At 42.1% G+C, this 12,314-nt stretch overlaps 1 protein-coding gene across 1 annotated transcript in view; it reads left to right on the top strand.

Annotated features, from left to right (window-relative positions):
- IL31RA (interleukin 31 receptor A) overlaps nt 1-12,314 on the top strand; it is a 61,992-nt gene that overhangs the window by 33,431 nt on the left and 16,247 nt on the right. Inside the window, exons 7-8 of the mRNA XM_012811877.2 lie at nt 4,469-4,634; nt 10,850-10,929. Of these exons, the coding sequence (XP_012667331.2) occupies nt 4,469-4,634; nt 10,850-10,929 (246 nt within the window). The remainder of the gene's footprint in view (nt 1-4,468; nt 4,635-10,849; nt 10,930-12,314) is intronic.

Genomic DNA, 12,314 nt, shown 5'->3' with positions numbered 1-12,314 from the left:
GGGTCCGGGCTGGGGATTCGAACCCGCCACCTTAGGTGTACGTGGCTGGCGCCTTAGCCGGTTGAGCTATAGGCGCCGAGCCTTTTCACACTCTTAATTGTGACTTTCGATGAGAACTTTTTTTATACTGTCAATTTTATCAGTCTTTTCCTTTTTTCTTAATACCTTTTGTGTCTTAAGAAATCTTACCTCAAAGTCCAGAAGATATTTGAAAATATTTTCCATCTCCATCAGTACAGCCTGAAATGATATCACCTTTTAATCACATCTTTTTTTTTTTTTTTTTTGAGACAGAGTCACAAGCTGTCACCCTGGGTAGGGTGCCATAGTGTCGTAGCTCACAGCAACCTCGAACTCTTGGGCTCAAACAATCGTCTTGCCTCAGTTTTTCTATTTTTAGTAGAGTTGGGGGTCTTACTTTTGCTCAGTCTGGTCTTGAACTTGTGAGCTCAAGCAATACATCCCTCTTGGCCTCCCAGAGTGCTAAGATTACAGGTGTGAGCCATTGCACAGAGCCTTTCTCACACTATTGATTCTTAATCAATTACTAGCCAATTAAATTATTAAGAGTCCCCAACACCAAGACTTGCTAGTAAAACACATCTCTACTAGCCTATAATGTGTTGTCTTTAACCCAAGTTAGATGTTTTATTTATTCCTATTGAATTTCTTAATATTGGTCTTTTCCATCATTTCAGCCTATTCAGAATCTTTATTTGATTGCCCAAACTTGTAGTTAACTTTTTACTTCCTAACTTTTTGGTATCTTCAGATTTGATACTTCTACATCTTTATTAATTATTAATAAAAATAGTGATTACATCAGAACCCTATGTAAGGCCAGTAGAGACCATCCAGAGAATCAACCCCTCCTTTTTTGAGGGGTGATCAACTATTCAGGTTTTTATGGAGATACCTAATTGCAGTCATGCAGCTTACTTTTTTCATGTTGTCCAGAAGGCTATCATGGGACTCTTGCCTTTGTGGAAACCCATAGATGGCCATGTTTGTTACTGTCCTGGTCTAGAACATCTTCAGGAAAGAAAATTGGTTAAGCTTTACTTGCCGTATGTTTAGAGAAATCATGTTGGCCAATCCTCCTCCCAACTTCCTTTCTAAGCCAGCTCTGGAAGCATTTTCCTTGAACCTGACTACTGGTAACAATAGACTCCTTGATTTGTATTTGGGGGAACCGCTAAGCAGGGTGGTCCCCAGCATAGCACAAGCTTATCTTCCTTCATCCCACATATCATGGTCTCAGTGAACCAAAGGAACTTCTACGATGATCTGCTGGCTGGGAATCCTTGATCCTTCTGTTTGAGCCCAGAGTCACTATGGCTGCTCAGGTAGGATTCAACACGAAAAACAAACCAGGTCCTTTGTCCTCCTGGAATATTACTCAACCTGGTACAACACTGAGAACAACAAGCATAAACTATTTCAGCTGTAGGCATCCTGCATCTTTCCCGCCTTCCTTCCAGTCCTCAAGGTAAGATGTCCTTCCTCCTATTCTCCTGGAGGACATGAGAAGGAAGGTGGGATGTGCAGCTAGTACCCGCTTTGTCCTTTCAGCTTTCAAAGGTAAACAAGTCTCCTTGGTTCTAAACCCAGCTAAACCAATCCAGCCCTTCCCAACCGTCTGTCAGTGGAGGAAGGTCTGAGTCCTTAACTCTCTGAGACCTGGCCCCCAGCCATCCCTTCAAGCTCATCTTCCACCTTGCTCTTGCCTCTCTAGTAATTCTGCATGGCTTGTTTCCTCTGCATCATGTTGTCTCCATATTCTGTGCTGCTCCCTAGGCAGCGGTTCTCAGGTGGTTGTGACCCCTTTGGGTATCGAACGACCATTTGACAGGGGTTGCCTAAATACATCCTGCATATCAGATATTTACATTACGATTCATAACAGTAGCAAAATTACAGTTATGAAGTAGCAAGGAAAATAATTTTATGGTTGGGGCTCACCACAACATGAGGAACTGTATTAAAGGGTTGTGGCATTAGGAACGTTGCGAACCACTGCCCTAGAACATCCTCTGCTTTTGCACCTCTGCTCTCGCCCCCATCCATTGATCTTTCAGAACTCGGGTGTGGCATATTTTGTCTGAGCGCCAGAGCCTGGTGCCCCTTCTCTGCCTGCCTCACCTCTCACATCACACTTAACAACTAAACGTTTAAACTTATCTCTCTCCCAATTAGACTGCAAGGTCTTCAAATGCAAGGACCTTGATTTTCATCTCTGTTTTCCCTTTGCTTGGCACATGCCTATGCTCAATAAATGTTGGTTTAAACGAATCCTAAAATCCCCAAATGTCCATATAACAAGACCCATATTTGTATGATATTATATAGGTTTCAAAGTACTTTCTTACTCTCCAAATTATTTAAAGCCTAGCGAGTTTTCTATCAATGAGGCCTTGCTATCTTCATTTTGACAGATTAGGAAATTGAGATGTAGAGAGATTAAATGATCTGTCCAAGGTCATAAGGTTTATAAGTTGTAAACCTAAGCCCAAGTTTTCTAACTCCGGGTTTGTCATTCATGTGACCATACTTCAGCACTCTCCAGATCTTCCTGGGGTCCTAGTCTAGAGGGCTTGCACCTTTACACAATGAAATCATATCAACATCCTAGAAAGGGATCTCAAGACTGTTTGATTTAGGCCTTTTCTGACTCATCTCTTAAGACAAACACTTTAGGATTTGGCACAAAGGATAGGTTATTAGAAACAAACCTGGTGAAGCTAATTAGTGTTTCAGTATGACTCCCTTGCCTGTGTTGAGTTGTGGAATATTTAGTTCTAAGCCTGTAAATTAAGGATCAGTTGATCTTGGACCCTGTGAGGACCAAAGGCACCTCAACTAGATAAAAAGCCAAGGTAAAAAGGAGCCATAAAGACATTGTTTGAAAGACAGTGCAGCTTTTGTAGTTTCCTCTGAGGCTGGGACTGGGAAGTCTGGCAGAGTTAGAATTGTGCCTATGCATTAGGCAGAGTTCTCTGAGCACCAACATGGTGATAGCTACCCACCAAGCAGGCCAAGCATGTGCTAAGGGTAAGAGCAAAGCAGAAGGAAAACTTAGAAAGGTTTTTAAAGAAAGAATATCATATACTTTTTTTTAAGCATGAAAAGTAAAATAGAGTATTATTAGATCTCCTTGACCCACTGTATGGGTTAGTATTATTTTTATATTGCATTATATATGGAGGGCACCTTATGATTGGGCCTCTCCTAATGGTTTTAATTCTGTGCCAACTGGACCCCATAACTAATGACATATTGTACCAAGTGATGCTCCCCACAACCCCAGTCTGCTGCTACAGCATCCCCAGGGGTGGTTTGGAGAGGATGCTCAGAGAACCCAAGATTCAGCAGCAAAACTGTCATTGCCTCTCCCTGCTCCACACCCATCTCACCAGTGTCTATCTGCAGTGAATTTGGCTTCCTGCCACAGACATATCTCCTCCTTCTCCCCAGTTTTCTTCAGGCTCAGGAGCTGTAATTTGGTACTAATTTCCACAGCTTTCTCACAGATGTAAGAAATATCAGGATTTCCTTCTCCTGTAGGGCTCCATGGTCTGAGCTGTGCGCACGCGAGCAAGTGGGCATACTTCTTAGTGCAGCTTGTTTTTATCAGCTCAAGTTTTATAAGCCAATAGCTAATTTTTTTATATTGTAGCAACATTAACTGTGTTCAAAAAGGAATAGCTCAATTTTTAGTTTCCCTTAAAGGGCTGGGTCCAGGAGGGACTTTGGAAATTATATAAAGTAACACCTTCATTTTACTAATGAGAAATTATCATCAGGAGATGAGAACTGACTTATTTACCTCTCCCCTCTCTAAGAGAGTCAGAATGAATGTATACATTCAGGCTGTGGAGACTTTCAGCAGCTTCACTGACTTATCACTCAAAGTTTGAAAGAAGAGATTTTGGTAAAGGGAAAGAGCCAAGGAGTGAAGAAATTTGTGTTCTGGTACTAGTTCTGCTAATTATTTAACTTTCATTGAAACAGTCCTTTAATTTTCCTGGGTCCAGGTCATTACATGATTGAATTTGATTCAGCTAGGGTCTGTGTCTTCTGCTGTTCCATGAAGCTGAATCTCTAGGTATTGAAGTCACCTCCTAGGTTGCCCCAGGTCACTGGGCTCTGCCTTGAATATTCCAGAATAGCAAGCAGTAGGCCTGGGTTCACTTAGACCAGTCCAGAGGCAGGAGTCTCAACCCTGCAAACTTAGAGACAGGAAATGGGGAAGGAGGTGGTTGGGGGGAGGAGGGGGATTCATATCTGTGTAGGTGCCAATTATTCCCAGACACATGTGGAAGTTTTTGATGAAATTTATGTATGTTAAAATTTGAGCTAGAGAGTTTCTAATTCTGAAAAGGTAAGAAAGCATTGGGCGTGAAGAGGAAAAATGGACCGATGACATGTGCTGTCTCCATGTCAGCTCACAGTTGTCTTTGTCTTGTAGATGGAAGTTAACTTCACTGAGTATCATTTCAATGCCACCCAAAACTACAACCTCACCGGGCTACAGGCTTTCACGGAGTATGTCGTAGCTCTGCGGTGTGTGACTACGGAGTCAAGGCTCTGGAGCGCCTGGAGCCAAGAAGAAATGGGAATCACCGAGGAAGAAGGCAAGCTGCCCCTGTGATTTCTCTTCTGCCTGCTCTGTGTAGGGCTGCCACCAGCTAGACTTGGTGGATTTTGCCACCTGCCCCAGTTGGGAATCACAGGGTGACACGATCTTGGGGTCTGGGGAATTGCCCCAAAGCAAAGGATTACATCTTTAATTCTCTTCTAAGGTTCTTATAAGTGAAGTAGTATCAGACCCCTTAAATGTATCCTTTGATAAATTAAAGATATATATTGCTAACCTTGGAACTACCACTGAAAAAATAAGTAAAAGTCTAACTAATGAAAGAAAAAAAGTCACATCTTTAACGACAGTGAGAAAGACAGACAAGAGTCTGCACATTGGTTGAGCACTTACCACATGTCACATGTGGCCGTTAAGAGCAATGCTCCTGGCAGTGGGTTTGGCTTAAATTGTAACCTGGCCCTGCAGCGGCTTTGGACAAGATAAGTATTCTCTAAGTCTCCTCTGAGCTGTTACTTCACTATTTATTCCTTTTTTCATATTGAAATATAATTTGCAAATTGAATTTATAGCAGTACATAATTTTTAGTGTTATTTTTATTTTTTAAACATAGGCCAACTTCTTTATTCTGATTTTCAATAAAACCCTCGCCAGTAGAGGAATAATAAATATTAAGTACTCTGGCAGCCTCTCTCTACCATGTCCTCATGTGCAAATTCTTTCTGTGCCAGATAATGGCTCTGCTCCTAACCCAGCAGGCAATAAATTGCCTAGAAATATTTCTCCAAATTAAAAAGAAAAAAAAGGAAAGCAGTAAAAACCAAGACAACAGATAGTTGAGTAAAATCTCCTTCTCCATTTCCTACTGTCAGCAAATATTAGAATCCCACTAATAGAAAGCAGTCCCTGGGATTTTGATGAAAAATTGGTGGGGGCAAATGGCTTCTAGAAATGGGGTCTCACCTCCCTAGGAACGTGGCACCAGGAAGAAAACAGTGATGAGACAATGTCATCAGCAAAAAGCTTAGGAGGAAAGATAGGGCCCCGATTTTAAATAAAGATATTGGCAATGAGGCAGCCAGCGCAGCTGCTGTTATCAATGTGGAGTTTCTCAGCCTCCAGGATTTTGTGTGTGTTCATTGGCCTCCACGACAACTTTTGGCACCTACAGCCTGGCGAGGTGCTTGCTGGGTTCTTGGGGTACAAAGATGAAGCCGACAGATCCATGCCACAAGAAGCTCACAAGTCAACCGAAGATGAAGCAGGTAGCTCCCTGATGCTGACTCTGTGTGACAGAGAATGGAGGAGCCTACAGAGGTGCAGGACCCAAAGGAGGAAGGAAGGCTCTCATAGGAGTGCAGGAGAGATCGCATAGGCCAGGAGCCCTGTGAGTTGGGTGCTGAAGGAAAAACTGGAGAGAGAGCCCCATGGGCAGGTGGGGAAGTGCTTCCCAACTGGAAAGGACAGCACAGAAGAAAAAGAGAAGGAACACCTGGTGGGAAGTGAGCTCAGCAGCACCCACTGGGAGCCTCTGATACACAACTGGGAGCCCTTGCCCTCAGTACACCCTCCCCTGAGCAGCTTTGCCTACACCTGCCTTGGTTTAGTGTGATTTTAAAGAGAAAATGAAATAATGTGTGTAGCCCATAGTAAACATTCACTAAATGCTAGATTTCTTATTCTTATTACTTATCATCCTATTATTACTATACATTTTCCTAGGAGCCCTGTAAAATATGTAGTCGCCCCATTTTGGAGGTAAGGGAACTGAGTTTCAGAGACAACAGTAAATGTCTTGGGTCACTCAGGGTGTGTTACTGTTCTTAAGAGCCTTGCTCAGTTTAGTGCCTGACCCCCAGTGGATGACCAATAAATGATCAATGTATTACTTTCCTATTGTTGCTAAAGCAAATTATCGCCAATTTAGGGGCATAAAGCAACACAGATTTATTTTCATAGTTCTAGGAGTCAAAAGTCCAAAATTGGTTTCACTGGGCTGAAGCCAGGTATCTGCATGGCTTCCTTTTGGAGACTCTGAGTGAAGAATATATTTCCTCACCTTTTCCAGCCTCTAGTGGTGGCCTGTATTCTTCTGCTTATAGCTCCTTTCTCCAGCTACAAGGCTTATAAATCCATCATCACATTACTTTTCTCCCTCTTCTGTGTCAAATTTCTCTGCCTCCCTCTTACAGGAACTTTGGGCCATATTTAGGGCTCATCTAGAGAATCTGGAATACTGTCCCCATCACAAGATCCTTAACTTACCTCTGTAAAGGTCCTTTTGCCACATAAGGAAGCATTCGTAGTTTTCAGGGATTAGGACCTAGGTATCATTGGGAGCCATTTTTTTTAGCCTAACACAATGAATGAATGATTCATTAAATGAATATTTGGTGATATCTGCAAGTCATCTGCTGAATTATGGAAAAGAAATACAATAATGTCCACTTTTCTAACCTTCCTTTAAGGCTTTCACCTTATTTATTTATGAGGAATGGGTTACAGCATGAATCCCCCATGGCCATGATTTCAGGCAATTGTGGGGACCCAGGTTGTGATAGAAAATGAGATTTCAGTCTCATACCAAGTCCCACATTGGTCTCAGGTAACATCTGGGGACAACCTCTGTGCTCCCTCATCCATGTGATAATTTATTCCCCTGGACCCTGGCTAAGTTTTCCACAAGACTGAGTATTGACAGATGTCTTGGTGTGTTCACCTCTATAGTCAGATGTTTGGAACCAACTTGATTCCTTTTGAATTTTGTATTCCCCACTGGAGGTGTTTGTGAAGGATCATCGAGCATTTGGCCCACCTTCAGCAGGCAGTCTGGGAGCTAAGCGCTGCCTCAGGTGTGCTGGGGCTCTGCCCGGCTCTTTTCCCCTCTTTGGCTGTCACTCTTCTCTCTAGTGATGTCCTGATGTCCTTATGGCTCAAAGTCTCAAGTCTGTCCAGCTCAGCACCATCCATTCACTTCCTAAGGTCAGTTTCCTCAACTTATTCTGCTGCCAGAAACAAGATTTACTACTTTATCTGCTTTATTAGTTCCGCTAGCTTGATTAGATGCTGGTGTTCTCTGTGCATTTTTCTAATTGAACTAAAGCAACATAATCAAAGTCACCACCACTAGAAAACTTTTGCATTTGTGTTTCTCTATTTTTTCAAGATCCCAGAGGAAACTGATGAAAATGTACTCCCCCTCAGCATATCCTAATTTCTTCTTCCAATTCATAAACCATCTGTTTCCCTATTTCAATGACATGCCAGTTGTTTAATGCATGTCACCTCAAACCTTTCTCATTGTTAGAAAACTTGTATTCTAAGTTGAATGTGAAGCACTACCTATGTCCTTTTGGATTTCAGCGTATTGATTATTAGAGTTATTACATTTAGGCATTTAAACACCTACTTACTACGTGATGCAGATATAATTTGATTCAAATTATGGCTTTATTAAAAGCTTGTGATATTGGACATTTGCTTGATTTTTCTGTGCTTCAAAAATAGGAACAGTAATATTTCTATAAATAATTACAGGGCAGTGGGGATTAAATGAGATAATTCAGGTAAAATGACACTTACTGAAGGTTAGCTGTCATCGTTGGTTTTTAACAAGGGTATCAGTATGTGTCTGGTTGGTAGTGGTTGTGGGCATATAATATGGCATCAGATGGTTAGTTCATCAGTTCAGAACATTGATGCCTTTGAATATGTAGATATTTGGGTTGATTTGTGAAATTCTTATTTTTTTTTCTGCAAGGTATAGGTATACATTACTTTCCCCCTTCTGATTAAACTGCAAATCCATTCTAAACTCTTGGGTAATGGAAAGTTGGTTATAATAACTGTAAAAGATTTATGTACTAGTCAAGCAATGATTTCACTAAAAGCTATATCTGTGGGAAGGCTATGTTGGGAAGACTGTTTCTCTTTGGATAATAATTGCAGGAAATAGTGGCCTCAGTGAAAGAGGAAAATATCCAATTCAATTCAATTCATTATTACTGTCTACTAAATCCAAATGGCTATGGTCTAAATATAAGAATTTCACTCATATTTCTAGTCTAGTACCTGGAATGATTATTTACTAAACTATTTTTGACTATGTCTGTCCTTGAGATGAATATTTAAGACTGGATAGGAATGAACACTTTGTCTTTCAACTGTTTTTTCTTACTCTCAAAGTTATTATCCCTGAATTTGACCTTTCACATGGCTAGAACAGAGAGATTCTGCAGGTTAGAGACAGAGTAAGAGTTCTTCTAATTCTGTGGGTTACCTTTGAAGTTCTAATGACTGTCACCCTCTGCTAGGACTGTTTCTGGGAGGAACTTTGCCACTGCCTGTATCTCACTGAAACCAGCAGTTGTTCCCTGTGTGAGAAAGTTGAGCGCTGACTATCCTGTCTTCTGATTCAGTAAAAACCTTTGGGAAATCAGAAAACTCCTTGCAGAGCTTTTAAGACACACCTCAATGGAATTCAGATGAGGTCATATCCAATCTCCTTATAAGCAATTTAAATGAATTATGATAGATCTCATTGAGAGACCCTGGGCTTCTGTGAGAATAGTTGTAGAAATGTGATGATCAAACAAGGCATTGACTTACCTGCCCTTTGGTACATATTTCTCCATCATGTGGTTATCTTTAGTAGGAGTTCAGTAATTTCACTTTAAAATACCCAATCACCTGAAGTTAAAAAGATCCCTAAAGGGGCATCACCTGTGGCTCAAGGAGTATGGTGCCGGCCCCATATACCAGAGGTGGGGGGTTCAAACCTGGCCCCGGCCAAAAATTGCAAAAAAAAATCCCTGAAGATGATCTCTCAGTACTGAAATAGTTTAGGTCTTGGCCTGAATGATAGACTCTATTCTTTCAGGACCTGTTTACATCATCTCTAGCCATATGAGTTCCTCAGGAAAAGATTCAGAGGGTGACAATTACAGCTTTGATAGGGACATTTAGTCTGTTCTCCAAATAGCAGGCCACTAGCTCTGGACAGTTCTCTGTGCTTTCCTCTCCTGGCTACAGTGTGTGGTTCATTCTTTAATCAGCAGCTCAGCATTTTGACATTTCAGGGACCTGCCAAGACATTTAATGGTAGACTGCCAGTGATTCATCCCCCCAAACTTGCTTGAGACATAGGAGGTCAGACAATTAAGTTCTCAAACTCATCCTAGAAAAAGTGCTCCCTGCCTCATTGCTGACCATCACTGCAGTCAGCAGATGGCTGGGGAGTACTTCCAGGTGACCTTGGTGATGTTCAGCCATGAGGTATGTAGCCCTTTTTCTAGAATGAGTTCACAAAATTAATTGTCCAACCTCATATTTGAGATATACACTTCAGAGGTCAAGTGAAATGTAAATTTCTTGTCTTTGTAAATTTTATCTTTGTACAGTTAGATCATCAGAAGTCTGTACAGTTATACAAATGTTATCGTAGATTATGTTGTCTACTAGAGAAAGCCATAAGCCCGGACTCATGCTTTGGCATTTTGTAGAAAATAGTAACAACAAATGTACATATGTGTTTTTCTGTGCTTTTGCTCAACTGTGAATGCAGACATTATCCTGTACGTTACCCTGTGTTGTTTTTGAAAGAATCTACACAATAATTTCCATTTAGGAATTCAGTATTCATAGACAGAAAGTAATTGCCTCTTCATAGGAATTTCTTTGCTTCTTTTTATTGGACCATGAACAATATGCAACTCAATGTGGTTCTGTTTTACTCTTCCTGCTGGGAAGACCAGCATTAAATTTAGACCTTAGAGAGGGACTTAGTGAAGATTGTCAGTTCCTATCTTACTTAATTTTTTCTTATATTTTATAACATTATGAATATCCAATTTCATTTTTTTAGAAGTAGACATGGTGTAAATTACATAAATGTACCTGTATCTCCCTGTCAGTTATATGTGTCAGTCCCAGCTTTAATGTAGATAGATGTTATATCTAGAAGACATGAGGTGGTTACATTTTAATACAGATTTGGGTGACAAATTTTATTACAGTGTAATTTGTTATACTTTTCTTTACCTTACATTAAGTCCTGAAACCCAAGAACAGTTGATTCTAGTCCTCTAACCACAAAAAGAAGATGTCACTGGTCATTGCAAAGCTGCCAGCCCTCCATTCTCCACCTTGCTTCTGCTGGCTCTCTCAAGCAAATCTTCCCAACTGTGCAGCTCACCTTCCCCATCTCCTGTTGCAACTCCATCTATGGTGAATACCTCGCCCTTGTTTTACAGCTCCGTATGGCCTGGATCTGTGGAGAATCTTGAGACCAGCTGAGGCAGATGAAAGAAGACTGGTGTGGTTGCTGTGGAAGGTGACCTCCTTCTGGCTATTGATTTTTTTCTATTGAAAGCTTTGTTCTCTGACATCCTCCCAAAATGGTGATTCTTGAAATTTTACCTCCTGTGTTTCTCGCCTTAGAGAGATTTATGATGCCACAAATGTCACAGTGGTTGTCCAGCCCAGAAAAGTCCTATGGTTCCTCTTGCAGTTGGACCAAATGTGTGCCTTACAGACTCTCCCCCCTGTCTTCTTTGGTCAGAAACATTAACATCTGGGGCAGGTACGGAGAGCAAATGTGGGAGGCATGCACAAAGACCTTCTGGAGGAAGCTGTCACTGGCTGGCCTCTGCTGGAAAGCAACGGGAGTCTCCATAGTCCCAGGACCAAAAGTGTCAGCTTGCCAGTGACAGTGACCCTCAGGTCATTGTCAACATATATGTGGCATGTGTGTTGCAGTGGTGATGTGCAGTAACAAAAGAGGGACCAAATGGTCCTTTCTGGGTGGAGGGCTGGGAGTGAGGAACAAAGAGAAGGCAGGTGGGTAATGCAGAGAAGAGGAGAAAGGCAAAGGAGATCAGAGAAGAAAGTGGGGGAAGGAACAGAAAAAGAGGGGGGAAAGGAATAAAGAGGAAAGGAAAATAGAGAGAAAACCTACAAGATATGGGAGAGACAAGATGGAGAAGAAGAGCAAGAGGCAAAGAGAGGATTCCAGACCTCTTTAGTATGTCTCCAGAGTTCTTAGGAAATGCTTATCACATTGTCTCATACTTGCAGAAGTCCAGGCAAACTCAGAATCCCTTTGAAACTGGAGAAATTGCCTGCATTGCCAGATGGGATTCCATCCCAATTACTCTCGGGTTGGAGCTTGCTCCTACATTTGCCCCTCTCCCTCCACACCCCCAGGGCGGTGGGATAGCCTCAGGTTGCCTGAAGCAGCAGGCTGGGGAAAGCACAGACAGTGGTGTTGGGAAATCTTTGAGGATCAATTCCAAGTTTGGGGTTTCTTTGTTACTTATCAAGTGTGAAAAAAGATGCCTGTGTCAACACATTCTGGGGAAGGAAAGCAAACTGACACATCCTCACATGTGGGCTTAGCTGGTAGACCTGGGTGGGCCTGGGTGAACCAGGCCAGCCTGTGAGTGGAAGATGACTTCACTGGCTTCCTCCTTCTCCCCCTCACCTTGGGACTGGTCTCTTTTCTTTTATTTTCGCCTCAAGTAGAGAGAGTTTTCTAAGAATTTGATTTAGTTAAAAAGCACGGCTCAGCGCCTATAGCTCAGCCGGCTAAGGCGCCAGCCACGTACACCTAAGGTGGCGGGTGCGAATCCCCAGCCCGGACCCGCCAAACAACAATGATGGCTGCAACCAAAAAATAGCCGGGCGTTGTGGCGGGCGCCTGTGGTCCCAGCTACTTGG

This window comes from Otolemur garnettii, unplaced genomic scaffold (genome assembly GCF_000181295.1).
Source record: "Otolemur garnettii isolate 467f Iridium unplaced genomic scaffold, OtoGar3 scaffold00005, whole genome shotgun sequence".
NCBI lineage: Eukaryota > Metazoa > Chordata > Mammalia > Primates > Galagidae > Otolemur > Otolemur garnettii.
Note: the sequence above shows the minus strand (reverse complement) of the source record. Positions and strands in the feature narration are given on the sequence as shown.